Source organism: Conger conger, chromosome 9, assembly GCF_963514075.1.
Source record: "Conger conger chromosome 9, fConCon1.1, whole genome shotgun sequence".
NCBI lineage: Eukaryota > Metazoa > Chordata > Actinopteri > Anguilliformes > Congridae > Conger > Conger conger.
In genome coordinates this window covers 18,306,439-18,326,827 of record NC_083768.1, presented here as the reverse complement: position 1 = coordinate 18,326,827, position 20,389 = coordinate 18,306,439, and the positions used below count along the sequence as shown (strand labels likewise).

General features: G+C 38.4%; 1 protein-coding gene across 2 annotated transcripts in view; it reads right to left on the bottom strand.

Annotated features, from left to right (window-relative positions):
- Window positions 1-5,891, bottom strand: part of trioa (trio Rho guanine nucleotide exchange factor a) — a 121,222-nt gene extending 115,331 nt beyond the window's left edge. For both annotated transcript variants that reach the window (XM_061255636.1, XM_061255637.1), the window contains exon 1: window positions 5,665-5,891. In XM_061255636.1, the coding sequence (XP_061111620.1) occupies window positions 5,665-5,734 (70 nt within the window). In that variant the 5' untranslated portion in view covers window positions 5,735-5,891. The remainder of the gene's footprint in view (window positions 1-5,664) is intronic.
- Between the last annotated feature and the right edge of the window lie 14,498 nt (window positions 5,892-20,389).

The following is a 20,389-nucleotide window of genomic DNA, read 5'->3' as shown; positions in this document are numbered from 1 at the left end:
TTTTGGAAGCGAGGGGCGAGTCGCAGCTAAGAACCACAACATGCGTCAGCGCTAGCCAAGCACGATCCAAGACTCCCCAAACCTGGCCACAAAACCTCAACACATACATTTCAAAATCTCCCAACTATAGACCATCACGGTTTAACAAAACTGAATAAAAAAGAATAATGGGACGGATTCACAGACGCAGATTAGGCTCGTGGACTAAATTGAGTTCTCACTGGAGAGAATCCTTTCATTTAGCCTCAGACTAAAGTTATGCATCATCTATTTCTGTGAAACTGCCCCATAGTCTTGTTCACAACAATGAAAACCCTTTTAAAATGTAGATGCTAGTTGTACAGTTCCCAACTGTTTTCTATAAAAGTGTTTAGATGGATCATGAACAGGAACAAAGCCCCATTTGTACTACAAACAAAAAGTACCAAAATAAAAAATAAGAACCAATGCTGCCTTTCTCTGGCAAAGACAGCCAGTCAGGGTGGTGTAAAAGGAGGTTGCCCAGCAGAGCTTTATCAGGATCCAGCTCTAGTCTACCTGCCGTCTGCTGAAGGACATAAATTGCATGTGCCAACGCTGTGAAAATGTAGGTCATCGCGACCTTTCACTGACACAGATGGAGTCATCACAATCAGTAAAAGCCATTCGCTGTGCCGCCCAGAGTGGTGACAGAGTCGTGAACCCTCTGCGAGGACCACAGTGTCTGCCCGCCAGAAAAAATCTCTCCTCTGATTGGAGACATGACCGCTAGCCAAAATTCCCAACTGTGTCTGTGAAGACCAAGAAAAATGTGTCTGTGAGAAGGCACATTCACTTGTTGTCGGGCAGAAACTGACACCACAATTTTTTTTTGTATCGGGAGTCTGTTTAAAAACTGAAGCACAAATGGGGGACACAAATGGGGTTATTTCTAGCCTCGGAGAAGACATGAGAGCACAGGCTGAATAGCCTACAGGGTAAAGCTTGGGCCGTGATAACTTTCAATGGAAGTCCATCGAGCCAGGACATGATCAGTCCCCACAAGCTACCAATTCCCATCTACCGTTTCACCAACATCTCTCATACACATCCTGGACAAACTGAAATGAACCACGGGAAATTGAGGCAAGGGAAACATGTAAATGCCGGTACATTTCATCTTTCAAATAAATTTAAAATTATAGGAACAAATCATAGGGAAAAAAGAAGAATGGTGAGAAACTCACAGCCTGCAGGATCCTACGAGTATGGCAAGTTTTAAATGGAATAAACTGTTAAGGACAGTCACGTGCATACAGACGTTTCTGGGAATCTGAAATTAAGTGCATCGGGCATGCATTAGACAGGGAACACCATGCACAGACACTGGAACATGACATGTCTGTGAAAGCAAATAGACATGTTTCTGTCTGAAACCAGTGCCTTACATTGCAAAAACACACTCAAAAACAATGTATTCAGTTCATTTTAAAAAGATGCACTGATATATCGAGAATTGGAATGGGACGAATTGAGCTTTAAAATGCAAATCAGATCAGCAGATTGTGTTTCCTACCACAGATAGCCTAATTCAAACCAATTGTGTAAACGGCTACGTAAAATATGGTTTAAATTGTGTTTAAATTAAAAGCCGTCTGAATTTGCACTAAAATTATTGAAACAATCGGCATCGGCAGATATTGGTGTGGAAAAATGAGGAAAAGCACATTGTTGCATCTCTGGTATTTTACCCTGTGTGAAAGAAAACTGGTGAGGAGAGTATGGCACATCAGCTGCACAGCTGCATAAAGGCTGTAGACCTCACATTATCACTACGATTGACACAGGCCACAGCACACTCCCTTCAGCAAGATGGATTTAAAGGCTGATCTCTCTTGCATAGCTCAATTGTGCTGCCCCTGTTTGGCATCCAACAGGTACAAAAAGAATGAAACCCAAAGAACAAAGGTGAGGTACTCATAGGCTTTAGGATCTTACAAGTTCAAACACTGCACTACACCAGAGCAACTTACAGATTACATTCTTTCCGTACAATCCATTTAAACAGTTGGATATTTGCCTGAAGCTGTTAAGGTGAAGTCCATTTAAACCATGTATCAGTGTCCCAGCAAGGAACAGAGCACAACACATTTGTGTTATAAACCCAGTTCCCTCACCATTATATGACACTGCCACCCCACTTAGGCAGACAGACAACTGGGGAAAACCCATCCCAACTGCAGCAAAGGGCAATGACAGTGGATCTAGAGGCATTATGACAACTGTGCAGTAGCCTGAAAGTTTGTTATTGGTTAACGGCATATTTTAAGATCATCCCCCACCTCCCCCCGCCCCAACACACACACACACACACACACACACAATGCAATATTTAGTTCTCACTTTCTTACAAGACATTCAAATGAAACCCCCAAACCCTTTTTTGTGGCAGCATCTACAATTATAAAGCACCCAAATTATTTCCTCACAAAAGAAAGCCATAGAAGCCAATGTATAAACTTCAGACAGCACCATAGATGCACAGCCTGAGAAAGATGCTGGTTTAAAGACAGCAACCAATAAAGACCACAACTGGATTGAAATGACTGTATCCAAACTCTTGCATCAAGGATGTCAATGTCCAAAAATATAAACATAGTAAGTGGGAAAAGACTTGTTTCTGGGAATCCCTGACAGTAGAGAGAGTAATATACACAAGATGCCACATGCTGATCTCTCATTGTCATTGCAGTGAGTTGCAACTGGTCTATTATTGGCATTTTCACTTGAAAGCCACTGAACACTGAAGATGAAAATCTGTAGAGCCCAGCAATACAACAGTGTTGCTTCCTTTTGTGGTTTATTATTTTCAACACATGCAGCAAGGATGTGCACAGAGTAGTCAATGTGACCACAACAAAGCAGCCACAAACCATACTGTTCCTTAAGAAATCAATAAGACAATGGTGCAACACAATTTATTGTTATTGTTACCTTGGATAGAACATAATTTGTCCGTGTGAAAACATCTCCTGGCAAGTCAGTAGGCCATAAATTGTTTAATTTTCCTTTTTTCCCTTTAAATGTTGCACGAGTGATAATAGAAACAGTGGTTGCATGCGTTCCAGATAGCTAAATTGCCAATAAACAGACGTCAAGGTTAAGGAGACCTTTTATTGAAATGGTTACATAGTACATACAGAATATAGTTATGGGAATACTGAGTTTCAGAAGACACAAGACTGAATATATACAATAAAATGAATAAATGTAAACGCTATGGCAATTTATCTCACCAAAAAGTTTAACACTACGTTTTTTTTTTTGGTCATCTGAACACATCTTGGCACAAACGCTGTACCTTTCTACCACATCCAATCATAGGCAACTATTTCAGTTCGGTTGTAATTAGTATTCTAAAACGCCAAACTGATGCAACGTTTAACGTATGCTATACACGCGTCAACTGCATGTCGATCTCTATTAATATTAGCTTTGGGCGGGTACAAAGGCACATATATACAACATCCTGATTTGTACTGCAACATTCACACCTCCAGATAACAGGATTACGTCACTCAAAGCCAGGCTTTTTTTCCATCTTGATTGTACCAACAAGAAAAGTTATAGGTATTATAATTGGGGGAAAAACATATTTCTGCATCACTAATTCACCTCCGTTATGCAAAATAACGTATAAGAAAATGTTAAATTATATATATCACGTTATTATTTAGGGCCTTGTACTGCAGGGACTGAGGCAGCTGGGTGGGAATATCCACCTCAGACACTGCAATTCCTTGCCCTCTCAAGTAGGCCTCGTGGTTCCGATAAAAAATTGTAATAGGCTAATGGTAGCTAACCACCTATTCACACTATGGATTGATATCTGAGCCCACTTAATGGTTAGCGACTGCCTCATTCGTGTTTAAATAAAAAGCAGCCAACTTAAATTATAATTATGGTACAGCAAAGCCGTAAATGGGGCCAACTCTACAGACAGTGAATAAACGAGGCAATATGTAGACAACGTTATAAATCTCAAGAGCACAGATTTCGAAAAATTCCTCCGTTCCACTGTGCTTTTCTCTTAGCTCAAGATACAATCAATCAAGCGTCAGCTTACAATATAGAGGCTAGTGAAAACATAGCAGTCTGCTTGATACAAACTCATTTTGATCCATTGAAACAGATTTATAACACAACGTTATACAAAGAACCATCTAATACGAATTAATATTTTAATGTCATGCTTTAAAATGTCTACCAAATGACTAGCCAGATAGTTGGATGGTTGGCCTGGTCGCTAAACAAAAAGCGTTAGTAAGCTTAAGTAACAATTTATGCTTGGACAGTGAACTGGCATCGTAATGTTTGTTAGCTGTTGTCATTAAGGCCTATCGGAGACAAATGTATAGCAGCAATACCGTACCTACGCCTGTGAACGGATAAAGCAACGAGGCCAATTTATCAATCCCAAAGCCAAGGCGATGCTTTAAAATGTATCTGTATAGGCTCGGCTGTCGGATTCGTATCAATTGGCAGGTAATTACCTAGGCTAGGTAGCTGCCTGACTTGCACTGTTACCGACATGCTTAGCTACTCTAGCAAATGGATGTAGCCAATATTTTCGACCATTCTGTGCATTATAGATATCGCCATTAGCTGTGCTTAATTAGCCTTTCGAATTTAAACACAGCCTATATAGCCAACTGGCTACTTCTTTTATCTAGCTACACAAAGCACTCGGCTTGCAATAGCGAGCACTAGCAGGCCAGCTACCAGCTAGATCACCAATGTTAGCTAGGCTAGCCAACATTATAGCTAGCGACAATACCGATTGCCTATACCTAAGAATGAACATTGAATCCGCCTGACTAGTTAGGTAGCTGCTGTATCTCAAGCGCGAATGGTCTACTGGTTAGTTTGCAAATATCAAGCTAGCTAGGGATTTCTCTCACTTGTACGACATCCGGAACACTTATTGTTTCGCTAGCTATATGGCTAACGAGCGCTATCAGGGTGGACTGAATAAAAAAAATAGTGAGGTAAACAGTCACAAATGGTGACCAGATATGTTGCTAACACATTAACGTTAGCTGCGTTACATTAAATTGTCCATGGCTTCTGTTTACGAGCGATTTACATCCACAAATTGATTATCTATATTTTGCAAACTTTGCTTCTTGAATGGCTGCGAATCAGAACTGTGATTTTGCGTCCGTGCCCATTTTATTACAAGTTATCTGGACGGCTGCATGTTAAAAATGTACGTTAGTAAACCCTTGCTAGTTTACTTATTCAGCTAGCTTGCTAGATTGATAATGAAGCATACGCAAGCTGGTAGCTACCAGGAAAATTGCTGCGCCCCATTAAAACGTTAGCTAGCTAACTGTTAGCTACTTAACATTAGCTATATTGCATCAAGAATTGTGGCATTTTCCTCCCTGGCGGCCGACAAAATTATCACTAGCCTATAATTTCTTATGATTCACATCCACCGTTGTATCAACTAAGTTGCATATTGCTAATGTTAGATGTTAAATAATTGCAGATCCGTTGCCTGTTTAATGGATTTACCTCCCCCACCCACCCTATGTATGCAGATTGTAGAGTGCCTGGGAACAATGTCCCCCTTTGCGGTATTTCCACACTGACGACAGCGGCACTGTAGCTACACTCAGCTCGTCCCTTTTTCTCCCTTACCGGATTTGAAGAACGCCGCTATGTCGGCCGCGTCCTTTGCCGTCTCCTCTGCTCCTTCCCCAGAGCTCATGGCTGGTAATCAGGTTGCAATCGAAAATCCCAGTAATCTGTTTTTTTTCTTCTTATGTGTCAAGAACTCGAAGAAAATTATTCCTCTTGGCTGTATCGCGTATACTGTGACACACGCACAGACAGGATCACACCTCGATGCTAAGAGCAGCAGTAAACCTCCATCTTGGATAGTACAAATTAACAGCGCCGGCCGGCGGCTCTCCCGAGTGGAGCCGAAAAGGGAAGTCGGTGAAGAAGGGGGAAGAGGGGGGGATCGGGGGTCTCCGGGAACCTCCGGAAACAGGAAAGCTATGGACTCTTACGGCTGTAAATTGTTAATGAGGGTATGCCACTGATGGGGGATGCACACAGAGAAGATGAACACCCGCATATCCTACATTTTCAGAGCAGACGTGTATATGTTTTGTTGGGGATAACAATATATTTTCGCCCACCTCCTCAACCAAAACTTCTCTGATATCTCTCTACAATGTGTCCACAAAATTACGGAAATGACAGGTGGATGAAAAATATACATTTTATACAAATATACATAAGGGTGCCAATAATTCTGGAGCCCAATGTATATGTCCCATAATAGGTCCATGCCAATTGACACATTTACGATTATAATTCTGAAGTCAGTCAGATTATCATCTAGCAACATACAGACATTATTGCAGCTATCTACCCTTAAACACTATTATTTTACTATAAAATGATAAATAATTCACAAATAAAATCAAGATGTATTTCATTAGTTAAAGCAATTTCATGACTAAAAGCTATTTTTCAGCTTCAGACAAATAAAACCATTCAAATTCATGTAATAGTTTGTATAAAAACTGGTCATTCCCTTCCACACTGTATATCACATTTTAATACAAATTCAAAATAATTTTCACTTGTTTTATGTTGTTGTAGCCTACTAAATGCTTATTTATGCAACCAGATACATGATGTCTCTTAATGATGTAAGAGGGAAAATTAGCAAATGCTTTCCTACTGAATGATAATGCAGGTCTACGCCATTGATTGAGACATACTCCATCATTTGTCAATGGATATCTCTAAACCCCCCTCCCAAAAAAACAAAACAAAACAAAGAAAATTATTTTTTACACAGAAAATACATTGATGTTCTTACTATCAGAAACATTACCTAACAGACACTGGAACTGAAATAGAAAGAGATTTGATTGGAGATTTTTCTGCCTGTAAAACAGATATAACATTTCTATCTCTGAATCCAGTATTCATGAACCAAAAACAGTAGTAAGATTATTATGAATTAGGCTCAATACGAGAAAGAAACCCAAGCATGACTCAAAACTAATTAAAACTGACAATCATTATGGGCATTTGCTATTAATGACATACTCCACAAAGAAGCAGCCAAACGATTTGGCACAATCTGAAAGTGTCTAATCCTGTTGCTAATTTAAGGTAAATAAGATGTATATTATTACACATATGTACACAAACATAGATATAAATAAATTAAGATACTTACTTGTTTTGGTAAGCAGATTTGTTTTAGTAATATGTTTGTGGTTTCTAAACATATACAGTAGATATGTACTATGTAACCTCAATAAACATAATTGGAAGCTTCTTTTGTCATCTCTTGACAAAGAATCGATCGACACAATATTACCCTCTTGCCAAAGTAATAAAATAAATGAAACAATGTTCAGTTTGACACAATGCTACAAACTGTATTTATGCAACTGATATTCTTCACATGAATTAATAATGGTTTGGAACTATATTTCAGAAGTGATCCCAATGCAGTTTACTTTAATAGAAAAAATTGTTTGTTGATAATGTATACCATGGAGCTGGTTATATATATCATGCTGTATAGCAAGCAGTCGTCAGTTGAATGTCTCATTACACTGATGACAGACATTTTTATACTTGCAGCCCACATAAGGTATTACCGAAACACATTTAAAGCATCCAGTACTGATTTGTTTCCCCCTGATAATTCTAATGCACAGCTTACATCACTGAAAAGAAAACATCAGATCGGATCAAAACATATTCTGATCTGCAACCATCTTAATTTTTTTACAAGTGTTTGACCCCGAACATGGGGCTGTACATATCCAATTCCCACCCTAATTTTGTATGTCCAATTATCTGCATTGCTGCATTCATGTGCAAACCCCACTGCTCATTCATGAAAGTGGAGACATCTGCGGTTCTCCTCCGAAACACTTGATGTCACCACCTGCTTCTTTTCAAATCAAAGACTACAGTTAAAGGTACAATAGGTATGATTTTTATGTTAAAACATTGTTACAAGACTATTGTAAATCCCTTCCTATCATTGAAAAAGGCTCACTGATTTGTTGACTCACCCTCTGCCTGTGTTTATCGTCCTTAAATTCGGGTTTCAAAATATACAGTTGACAGCCCAACACTCTGTACCAAAACATTTTATAACTGTACAATTATTGGTTCTTATTGCCACAGCCAATGGCATTTCAATGTCAGTGGGTTTACAAAGAAAGGGGAGGGATAAACAGTGTTGTGGTTTGAAGGTGTTTGTTGCCGCTATTCCTCTCTTGACCGTGAGAAGTCCGAAATTACCTATTGTACCTTTAAGCTGGCATTCGTCAGGGAAAGACCTTTCATATGAGTCTCTAAATTGCAGTCCACTGGCAACTGATCAACCAACAGGGGTCACTAGGTAGCAAAGAAATACAGACCCCAAAGCGACTGAGCCCTCACCTAACCTGGGCAATGCAATGGCCTTATGGAGCTGCCAGGCACAGTAGGCACTGTGACAGTCCAGATTTGATACAACACAGCTTGGCTTATCCATGAACCACCTTAAGCGAATGAGCCATCCCGCAGCCAAACAAAGTAGTCCAATTACCTTTATGTATGGTCAATGTATTACCAGTGTTAATGGCCCTGCCAATGCATTTACATCCTTGTGCCACTTCGTCGTTTAATATTTAACGAAACAAGATTTTTTACATAATCATACCCGCAGACAGCAAACTCTTTCTTTTGTGTTTTTCAGCCGCTTCAATCTGCAGTTAATTGGATTTCAGATGATTGTTTACTTCATTTTCAGTCATGAAATACTCCCACCTGCAGGACCAAACTTAGAAAAACCACAATGTTAAATATTCTAAGCTGTATTCCATGTTTTACTGACTGTGTAAATAAAAAAGGTCACTTTGAACATTGAATGTGTCACAAAGATAACAAATGAATAAATAAATAAATCAGAATTATTTATCAGTCAATAAATAAATGTTGTTTTTAGTAGCAGAAGACATATCCATGCGTAAAACGGCACGTGTCTTATGTGTGCTGTTCAGAAATCCAGGATGAAGTCTAATGCCTAGTTTTTCATTTACATGTCAAATATAGAACCTCATTACATCCATACCGTGATCGCATATATAGAAACCTATTTACATATTCTTCAGCAGATAACTAAATAGCCAAGACTAGTGAAAAATGCATGGCTGATACGCTCATGGCTTTAATTCACCAAATGGAGGTTAAAATGTTTTCTCATAGATTAGGATTTCAAGTCTATAATTATAAAATCGCTGTACAACCAGTTATTACCAGGATTATAAACAAGTAGCTTTGTAATGTGAAACAAATGACCCTAGTGGTTTAACACACTGCATGTTTACCGAGGCAGTGCTTTGTAAAACACACATTGAAACTCCCGCCTGGCACTATGCTTTTGGGACATATTTGCCCTAAGTGTGCTAACAGTAATGATGAATGCTGGAGGGCATGGAAGCCAGTATTATCCAAGAGAGACTCTCACTTCCTTCAGCTATTAGCATGGGTTATCCACTCAGTGCCTGCATGTGAACGACTGCCTATGGATTAAACCATTCTACAAACAGGAGTTGTCCCCTGTGTAAGCTGTTTTGGAGACTTCTATATTTGGACTTTTGCTTTGTTGTTGATAATATTTGTGAAATAACTGTGAAAGATTGAAAGAAACATAACAGTAGTAATACAATGTAAATATTTGTTCATAGGAATTACAGGCAGTTAACCACTGATATCTGGCTACTTATATCTAGTCCTAAAAATGCAAACAGCTATTATATTGGTAATAGAGTTTTATTTAATTTATATTTGTTGTTGTGCTTTCATACTTATTTTCTAAATACACGATGGAATAACTTCACAAATCATTGTAATAATAACAATAATAATAATAATAATAATAATAATAATAATAATAATAATAATAATAATAATAACAACAGCAATACCTCTGTCACAATAGTGTTGGTCAATAAATAAATAATATACTACATAAATATAATATGAAGAAAACGTAGTTTTGCATCCTATTAACCAAAATATGTAAAATTGCATTAAAAGTGGATTTTTTCTTTGCAAATCTAATTGCAGATTTAGTCAGGTTTTATTTCTTTCTTTAAATTTACACATCCGTATCTTTACTATGATTACATTTCTTTGCTGGAGGCTACTGTGAATGCTTCCTCACAGATCACTCATATATTGAGGCTATTTTGTCTGCAGGTATATACACTCAGTACAAAATTACTACCCTTACCGTATATTGGCACATTAACAGGAAATCATAAATTGGCATGGTATAAATGCTCATTTAACCTTTTAATGTCGTGGATTCATTAACCAGACACCATTGACGCTTCTCCTGACCTTTGATCTGTCCTATGCTTGTAAATCAGCACTGATGTCATGGGATTCTCTCATCCACACGCTTCCCATCATGTCACTCTAGCTTTGCTATAAATGTCCTTCTTAACTGGTTAATTGGTTTTTTTTAAGCGGACTGTGGGTGTGTGTAAATGCCTCAGAGAAAATCAATAGCGCTGTACCACCAAACAAACAATTATCCCTCTGAGTTAGCCACCAGATGGCTTTGCTTGTGAGAATAGTCATTCCAACACCTACCTGCAGCATGTTAGGATCAGCATATGCCTGGTTGTATTTCCATGATAAAGTGACTCCTCTGTAGAAATCATCAAAAAGGAACGCACGCCTCTAGCATTTTTGCATTTGAATTCATCATACAGTGCCCTCCACAATATTTGGGACAAAGACTGATTATGTCTTGATTTGTCTCTGATTTGCTACAATTTTAGAACTGGAATCGCACAATTAACATGTGGTTAAAGTGCTCATTTTTAGATTTTATGAATATTATTAAACATTTTGGTTTCACCATGTAGAAATTACAGCGGCGTTTATACATAGTCCCCCCAATTTCAGCAGTTTATCAACATGAGCTGTAAGTTATATTAATGAAAGTCAAAGAAGCCATTATGAGATGGAGATACAAGAATAAAATGGTTAGAGACATTGGTTCACTTATCTTCCTTGATGAAATAACTGCTGATGGTAGTAGCTAAATAAATTCTGAAGTGTATCGACACATCCTATCTGCACAAGTTATGCCAGAAGAATGCCTGAAAATGAATTGGCCGGTGGTTCATTCTATAGCAAGTCAATGATCCCAAACATAGTGCTAAAGCAACAAAAGAGTTTTTCAAAGCCAAGCCAATCACCTGATCTGAACCAAACTGAACCCAGCCTTTCATATACTGAAGAGAAAACTTATGGGGACTAGCCCTTGAAACAAGCATGAGCTAAAGATGGCTGCAATACAGGCAGAGCATTACCAGACAAGACACTCAGCAACTGGTAATATCCATGAATCGCACACTTCAAGCAGTCATTGCATGCAAATGATGACTACTTTCATTTACATGACATTGCAGTGTCCCAAACATTATGGTGCCCTGAAAGGGGCGGGGGGAAGAGGTTGGGAGACTATGAATAAACACTGCTGTAACTTCTACATGGTGAACCCAAAATGTAATTTTTTATAAAAAAGTACAGTACAGAGTACAGAGGCAAATAAATAAATGATGGGTCTCTGCCACAAACATTATGGAGGGTACTGTGTATGCAATTAAAATGATGTGGTCTTTTTAAAACATATATTATGGACAGTTTTATATTAGATACTACTGTGTGGTTCATTTTATCTAAGACTTTAAAATCAAAACATGGCTCCTTGTTGTTTAGACAGAAAAAATCTGATCCATGATAATTAGCTCCAAAGAGTTAAATATACAGTAGTTTGAACTGTATTTACTACAGTTTTAATATAAAGAAGTAATGACATACACATTCTCATAATTGAAAATGTGAAATGAGCAGAAAAGAGCTTTTAGTATACTGTGCAATAAACTATATGTAGTTTAATTGACCAGGGTACAATTATTTAACATACCTGTGTAAACTATACATATAAACAAGAGAATATATGAAAATGAAACATGATATTACATATGCACTGCACTACATCAATCAAATATCTAAATGCCACAGTCATCCACTTGGTTCTCCAGCTGATAGATTTTGTGTTGCTTTGCTCATATGTCTGCCCGGTCTCCAATTTAGCTGGATACTGGTGTTCAGTAAGATTGGTTTATTTTTGTATTCATAGCAGCAGGAGAATTCATGAGCACAAGGTTCAAGACAACAATGGGCTTTATACATGTCAAAATGTTCCTCTTTTCATTCCTTTTTTCACAGTTGACAACTGGATTACACATATTAATATAAATATTCAAATATGATATTCATATTATTGACATACATTTCAGCTGAAATAAACTATTGCCAAGTAAGTGTAAGCTATGCCAGTTGCCCTGTATGCATCCAGCTTATGAAGAATATAATTTAATATAATGTGAATGTTTGTAAATGTCAGATTCCTTGTTCTGCATGCTGCTGGAACATATTGAAACCATCTCGACAAGCTTGTAGGGATACTGTGGAAGGAGTCCCTGCTTTATCTTACCACAGGGTGGCAATATACCTCCATACATATATGCCTTCTGCTAAATTAATTTCTTAAATTGGAAAATCCACAGCTCTGTGTACAAAGCTAAGTAAGTAGAACATATGTGCATGAATGAATAATTAAATTAAACAATTATGCTTTGCACTTCCTGGTTCGAGTGTGTGATATACATTCATATATTAAACAGCATGTATGCTGCTATGATTATTAAACTAAATCATTTCCTTGACTAATTTACTTAAAAATGCATTAAACAAGATAAAGATACAATACAATCATAAATCATCATCTTCAAAGAGTCGTTTTGACATAACTAACACTTTGATAAAATGATTAAATAAAAAATTATTTGGATTATAGTTAACATGAATGATCAATCAAACATAAATGTTGGCCTTTTGTAAAACCCTGTGAGCTCCTCGGTTGCACCCAAACACAAGAGGGCATGGAACCATGTACAAGGTTTCCCACATTCCTTACCTGGTTGATTAGCTTTCAATTCAGTTACGGTTCATTCCTAAATCATGTACATGAATCTGTTTTGACTCAAGAATGCACAACATATTGAACACTCCTAGAACACACAACATGGGTCCAAATGGACCTGTATTCATTTTCTAAAGAATTTCAAGCATAGCTGAAAATCTCTTTGTTATTTATTTTTTATGAATTCATCGACCCATTTGATATTCAAAGTATTCAAATTCATGAATATCTAGTGTTTGATGATCACAAATCATCATATTTATTTTTCCTTTCTTAGATTTTGAATAAAAACAATTCACCCAACAACCTTTACAGTTGAAGGCCAACAGCTATCTGACTACTGCACAATAAAAAAAAAAGTAAAAAAAAAAAAAAGCCTCAAACAAGCCTCAGCATCGTTTACTCGTCTAAGGAGAAGGGTTTTCCTGAACAGCAACCTCAACCTCCACACCAAAATACTTGTTTTCTCAGCAGTCTGCATCTCACTGCACTTACTATATGTGCAACATGGACCATCTACAGCTACCATCTCAGAAGCCTGGAACCCTTCCATGTAAGATGCCTTCAGTAGATCCTTGGCATCAGTTGGAAGGACAGAGTGGCACACACAGAGGTGCTGAAATGGGCAGGCAGTTGCAGTGTGGAATCCACCCCGAGCCAGGTGGTTTGGGCATGTTATTCATATACCTAGTCACAGACTCCCACGCAAAGTCCTCTATCGCCAACTACTGTACATCTTAACCAATGCACTGCTGGTGGCCAGAAGAAGCGGTTCATGGACCAAATGAAGACCACACTGATCAACACCTCTTCATTGGAAGACCTTGCTTCATGCTGCACCCTCTGGCACACTCACTCCTGAAAGGGAATGCAGTTTATGGAGAACCAGCGTTCACGGCATGGCATAGCAAAGCGTTGAAAAAGGCATGCCCATGAAGTGACCCCAAACCACCCCCCCTCCCCACAATCAGTTTCCACAATGGGGAATCATGGGTGCAATCAATGGGTGAGCTAGGGACAATCACTTTCTCTTCTAGCTCTTCAAAATAAAGAAAAATTAGAGTAGGAGAGGAAATAATGTTGAAATAATAATAATTAAAATATTGATTTATGATGATCAAAAACATTAAATAATGAATTCCTGAACTATGAAATGATGACATTAATTTCTAGATTTATCAAGGAACCACACAGGCACACATCAAATATAACCCTTTATAACCCTCAAAATAGGTCCTTTATAACCCATGTTGTCAAATTTGGGGTCGTAATACAAATATGATTTTTATTCAAAACCTAAGGAACAAATATGATGATTTGTGATTGGCAAAAAGAAAATAATGAATAATGAATACCTTGAATATCATATGAGTAGATTAATTAATGAAAAGGAGGTAACAAAGATTTTTTTTTAAATCATGGTATTTGATCATAAAATAAACAAATGAATTGAGGATATCCAAGCATTTTGAAGTAGAATTATTTAATTTTAGAAAAACAGCAAAAAAAAAAGTTTGCCCAGGAACATTTGGACACGTGTTGTGCATTCTAGGGTTAAAACAATTATGTATGCTTGTTGTTGTTGGACATATTGTTAAAACAATAGGTCCTGAACAATATGATCTGTACATATTGAATTATATTCCAGTTTTGCTTTATTTCATATATTAACAAAAGACCTTCAGCAGGAAAGGCCATGCCTGATTGGTGCTTTTCACAATCTCTCTTTACCCACTGACAAATGCCTTAATTGCAATAAAAACATTTCCACTTGATCTGTAGTCCAATCATATTTCCAAACATTAACTTTAACTTTGGAAATATGCAATATGCTATTATGCAACTGCTCTCAGATCAAGTGTTTTTTAGATAATAAATGTTGTTGTCTTGATTAAACTGATGAAATATCACATAATGCATGCTACAGGAAATGTAATTGACAAATTAACCTCAGAATTGACCCTGAAATTAAACTGTTATATGGGTATAACGGTCATGTGGGGGTGTCACTGAAGACAGACATAGGAATCACTGTAGAGCTGTAAGGGTAAAACTGTCCACCTAACATCATCAAGCGATGTTGTTGTTCTGTTGTTGAACACTTCAGAGCTGACTATCACAAAATAAGAGGGTGTCAGTGTCCACGTGTATACTAAGATGAGGTAAATTGCTTTAACAGCTTCTGTTATGAAGTACATCTGGGCTGATTTGATCAGATATAACTTACAGCTCACACACAAGTTCCTCAGTTGGGATTGTTTTAGTTCAAAGGCCCTTTAAGAACTATTGATCGGTTGTAAGTGGATCATGTGTCTTACTTACATGCAGGGACCTGTTCAATGTGCTGTTGATTCAAAGTCTTAAGGCCCTCGGCTTTTTAGCTCTCCTGTTTTCATTACCACAACCATTTAATTTGAAACCTGTCAACACCACAGACTATCTTCTAAACCGGCTTAAGATATGGCAGGCTTCTCTGTTATCTACAGTCAGGTCCATAAATATTGGGACATCGACACAATTCTCTTCTTTTTGGCTCTATACACCACCACAATGGATTTGAAATTAAACGAACAAGATGTGCTTTAACTGCAGACTTTCAGCTTTAATTTGAGGGTATCCAAATCAGGTGAACGGTGTAAGAATTACAACAGTTTCTATATGTGCCTCCCACTTTTTAAGGGACCAAAAGTAATGGGACAAACTAACAATCATATATCAAACTTTCACTTTTTAATACTTGGTTGCAAATCCTTTGCAGTCAATTACAGCCTGAAGTCTGGAATGCATAGACATCACCAGACGCTGGGTTTCATCCCTGGTGATGCTCTGCCAGGCCTCTACTGCAACTGTCTTCAGTTCCTGCTTGTTCTTGGGGCATTTTCCCTTCAGTTTTGTCTTCAGCAAGTGAAATGCATGTTCAATCAGATTCTTTGTCTCATCTGTCCATAGAATGTTGTTCCAGAACTGTAAAGACTTTTTTAGATGTTGTTTGGCAAACTCTAATCTGGTCTTCCTGTTTTTGAGGCTCACCAATGGTTCACATCTTGCGGTGAACCCTCTGTATTCACTCTGGTGAAGTCAAATTAAAGCTGAAAGTCTGCAGTTAAAGCATATCTTGTTTGTTTCATTTCAAATCCATTGTGGTGGTGTATAGAGCCAAAAAGAGGAGAATTGTGTCGATGTCCCAATATTTATGGACCTGACTGTATGTTATGTCCCCAAGTATGCAATTTTGTTTTCTAGTTCAAACCTGAATTGCTAATGCACACTTAAACATCGGTCCTAAACACTCTGCTTGGGTTACACAAGAATTGCTTGAAAGGTGAATGTAAAAGCCCATCTAAGACTCTGGTTTCCAACATTTCTGGCAGAAACAAAAATTCAATCAGATAACAATATAACATCAGTGAGAATCAAGTTGCATTCTGCACCTGGGGCCTGGAACAAGGATTGGGCAGCAAAGCCAAACTCAAAAACAGCGACGAAAAATAAAATAAAACTAAAAATCAGCACCTGGAAAAAAGGGGGTGTCTTATTGATGGGTTTTGTAGCCGCGGAAAAGAAAACGTAGTCTCTGTGGTTACCAAGCATACAGAGCTGAAGGGGAAGGCTGCACGTTGTTAAGAAGAAGACAGACATGGTCAGTGTCTGTGACCACCCCATAATTCAGTTTGTCACACTGTCAGACTGGAACATCACTACTCGGTGAAAGGCCAAAGGCTTTTAATTCCCATCGAGAGACTAACCAAATATCAATATCATGCTTTCAAATGTCAAGCTAACACATTCATTTCTCCACACTTTCAAATGAGAAGAGCTGGAACAAATGAAAACATGCTGGCATGACAAGTCTCTCTCTCTCCCTCACTCTCTCTTTTTTCCTCGCCCTTCATTCCTATATGAGGTGAATCTGATCATCAGCCAAACCATCCTGATGGCTGCACAGGAGGCATGATGGGACAGCTGGCACAGTGGCCGCTGCCCGGGCAATGTGTTGCTTCTTAACACATCTTCTGCTGCTGGTCAATGTTTTCATGCGCAAGTTTTCTGGAATTTTCCCCAGAATTCTAATTCATTCTAGAACTCCATTGCTGTCAGGTAGCAGTAGTGATTGTTACATCAGCATTAGCAGAATGAGAGGGCGCAAATGGAAATTGGTAAAGGAGAAATTCTGTACAGATATTAGGAAGTATTCTTTCACAAAGCGAGTGGTCACTGTGTGGAATAGCTTGCCAGGACATGTAGTGGAGGTAGAAACACTGGGGGTTTTCAAGACCAGGCTTGATACGGCGCTAGATACTATTTACCAAGCAAGCTAAGCAGTAGGTACACTTAGGAGTAGGAAAATTATGTTATATTATGTTAGAATGTTCAGTTAAGAACATTCTGCTCACACATTTGTGATCTTACACCACATCACTATTTGCAAAGCTAATCTTCCGTGGATTTGGAATTCAGACTGTACCCACTGGATCACTGACTCGGAAATGACAGTCATGACAGCAGAATCACTTACAACCTTCTGTCGCTTTCTGAAGGCTCGCCTCATCAGACATTTTAGACTTCACCAAATCTAGACACGCCATAAATGTGAGAAGTGAGTCTGCAGCTCTGCTGCTGAAGTGCATATGACTGCAGTTTTAATCCATTACTTGGTTTGGGGCGAGAGTCCTGCAGGTGCTAGGCAGTAAGTAATTGTGATTCATACCAGATTTCCTGCACTGGTTCTAGTGCAGGTTAGACAGAGTGTAATTTTTTCTCTCCCAGCGTAGAGCCCTACAGCTCCACTGTCATTATGTACTGCCTTGGAGGAGGCATGTGTAAAAATAGAGCCTTAATGGGAGGAAGATGTCGGTAAGGGGTGTCTCACACAGCCAGGACCGACCGCGGCGTTTTCACAGCCCGGCTGCCCTTGCCAGGGCTACAGTGGCGAGATGGGTGCTCTCTCTCCCAGGGCCTCAGTCTGGGGATTTGTCAGGGTGAAAATAAGCCTGGGGGAGGAGAGATACAGGCACCCTCGGCAGAGACGAACACGTCTGGCAGTGGAAGAAAGTTTGTCACTGTGCTTCCTCTGATGTGTTGCATCCGAGCAGCTGGAACTGAGTCTGGTGTCTGCGGGAATATTAAAAACCTCATGCAGACAGGCTTAGGGCTGCCATTAGACCAATAGGACTAGTTGGGTTAGCACGCTAAAGCCAGCCTGTTAAAAAGCTGTAATAAAGTACACTGGTCATACTGGGTCCTCAGTGACCACCAGTAACCACAATATCCCTCAGGCTTGGTGTTCTTTTGAAAAATGCAATATGTCATGGTTATGTAGTGATATCTGAAAATAAGCAACACACAATGTTCCATTATAATCATAAATGAGCAAGAGTGTTTTAATGCTGTGGCAACAATGGCACTAAATGAGGGGTGCACAGCAAGGGCCAAACCATTTCAGGATTTTGTGGCAACTTCTGCTCTTAATTATTTAATTAGCTCAATCATACTCCATTTTGATCATTTGTATAAGCACCAGCTACAGTCAGGGAGTGCAGGTGTATCCTCAAGATTTCACTGTAATACAGGAGTGAACCAGTGTAATCTATAGAGCTGTCAGAAAACTAAAATGAAAATAATGGGTTGGAACAAAAACCAGCATGCAGAACAGCCCTCCAGGACCGGAGTTGTGCACCCCTGCACTAAATCAGTGCTACTCAACTCCACGTCCTGCGGGCCGCAGTGTCTGCAGGCATTTGCTTCAGACATGCACTACACCACCTGATTTCACTAATTAGCTTATTATTTGAACCGAGCCGGTAAAATAATTAGTGAAATCAGGTGGTGTAGCACGGTCAGAGCGAATACCTGCACTCCTGCGGCCCGCAGGACGTGGAGTTGAGTAGCGCTGCACTAAATTACGTTCTTCAAATAATAATTCTGAATGTACTTGACCAGCTTTTACTCTGACCTAACGTTCATTATAATTCTGAACAGTGTGCTTCCTCATTAATTAAAAGTACATACTGCAGATAAATAAAAAATTCTGAAAATAAATAAATAAATATGTTAATTAAAATCAAAATGCAAGCCACAAGTCTGAATTATGCAGAGTAAACCACTATTAAGAGATGGATACATATTTCAATTAATTATCCGATAAACCTGCAACATTGAAAATAGCTTTTTGCCATTTTTGTTTATTAAAATTCTGTGATATCAGTTGTGTTCTAAGAGATGGAAAATTTGAATCATCCTCTTGATAAAAACAAGAAAAAGTTATCAACAAAATTGTAATCCTTCACAAAAGCACTTTGACTAATTCTCTATGATAGAGTGGGAGAAACTGCAGTGGTAATTTATTTATACTTTTCTTCAGCTCAACTGCTCACAGTCGAACAAGCTAAACGGAAAATGTATATTTTCCTTTTTAAGGATTTATTTTATTTAATCCTCACTGAAGCAGGCGTGTTCGAATCAAAATAAGAATAGCATGTTTAATGAATAACATTTCGGCAATGCCCACAGCATCAAGGAAAGTTAGCGGCTGTGGCTTTGAGTGAGAAACAGCTTTCTACAAAATTTCCATCTTCTCCTTGTAAGCTTTGAAGCTCCTGTGAACATCACAGCAGTTGCTTCACTTCAAATCTTCCAAAATGTAAGTTAACTCCACCACGTCCAAAATGAGAGCTTCTTCTAACTTCTGATTGGTAGACAGTGTGGTTTATGAAATTGATTTGAAAAGTATGGGAATGTTTCTAAAGTTGGAATACATTCAAGCAGCTTGAATTTTACATCCATACCATTCCTTTTTTATTGGTTGTACATGAACTATGTGCAGAGCAGATTGCTTATTGGCTCTAGACTTTATTGCTTATTGGCTCCAGACCTGAGCCACTATTCACTGAGGCCAACTTTACATGACAAGTAGAAGCTGAGAAGGTTTCCCCTTAGATTTTGAAATTTCCTTTGGCATCTTCGGTCTAGTTGTTTCACCGTGGAGAAAAGATAGTACTGTAGATAACTACAGTTTTATTTTTTTATTTTTTTTTTATCACTTCAGCTAACTGGGTGACTGACACTGTTATAAAGCCATTGTGTAATTGTTCTCATGACAACATTCAAACACAACCACAAAACAACCTAAATTCAGGCAGCTGGCGTGTCCTTGAAACGACCCTTTGAATGAATTACACATTTTCATTGGACGAATCATTTCTGTATCAATCATATGCAGATAACAAATTGGTTTTGGCGATTGTAAGAGTAAATTGCTAAAAGGCACTACATTATCACATATCAACAAACCAAGTACAATTGCACACTTGCAATTTAAAAAACCCT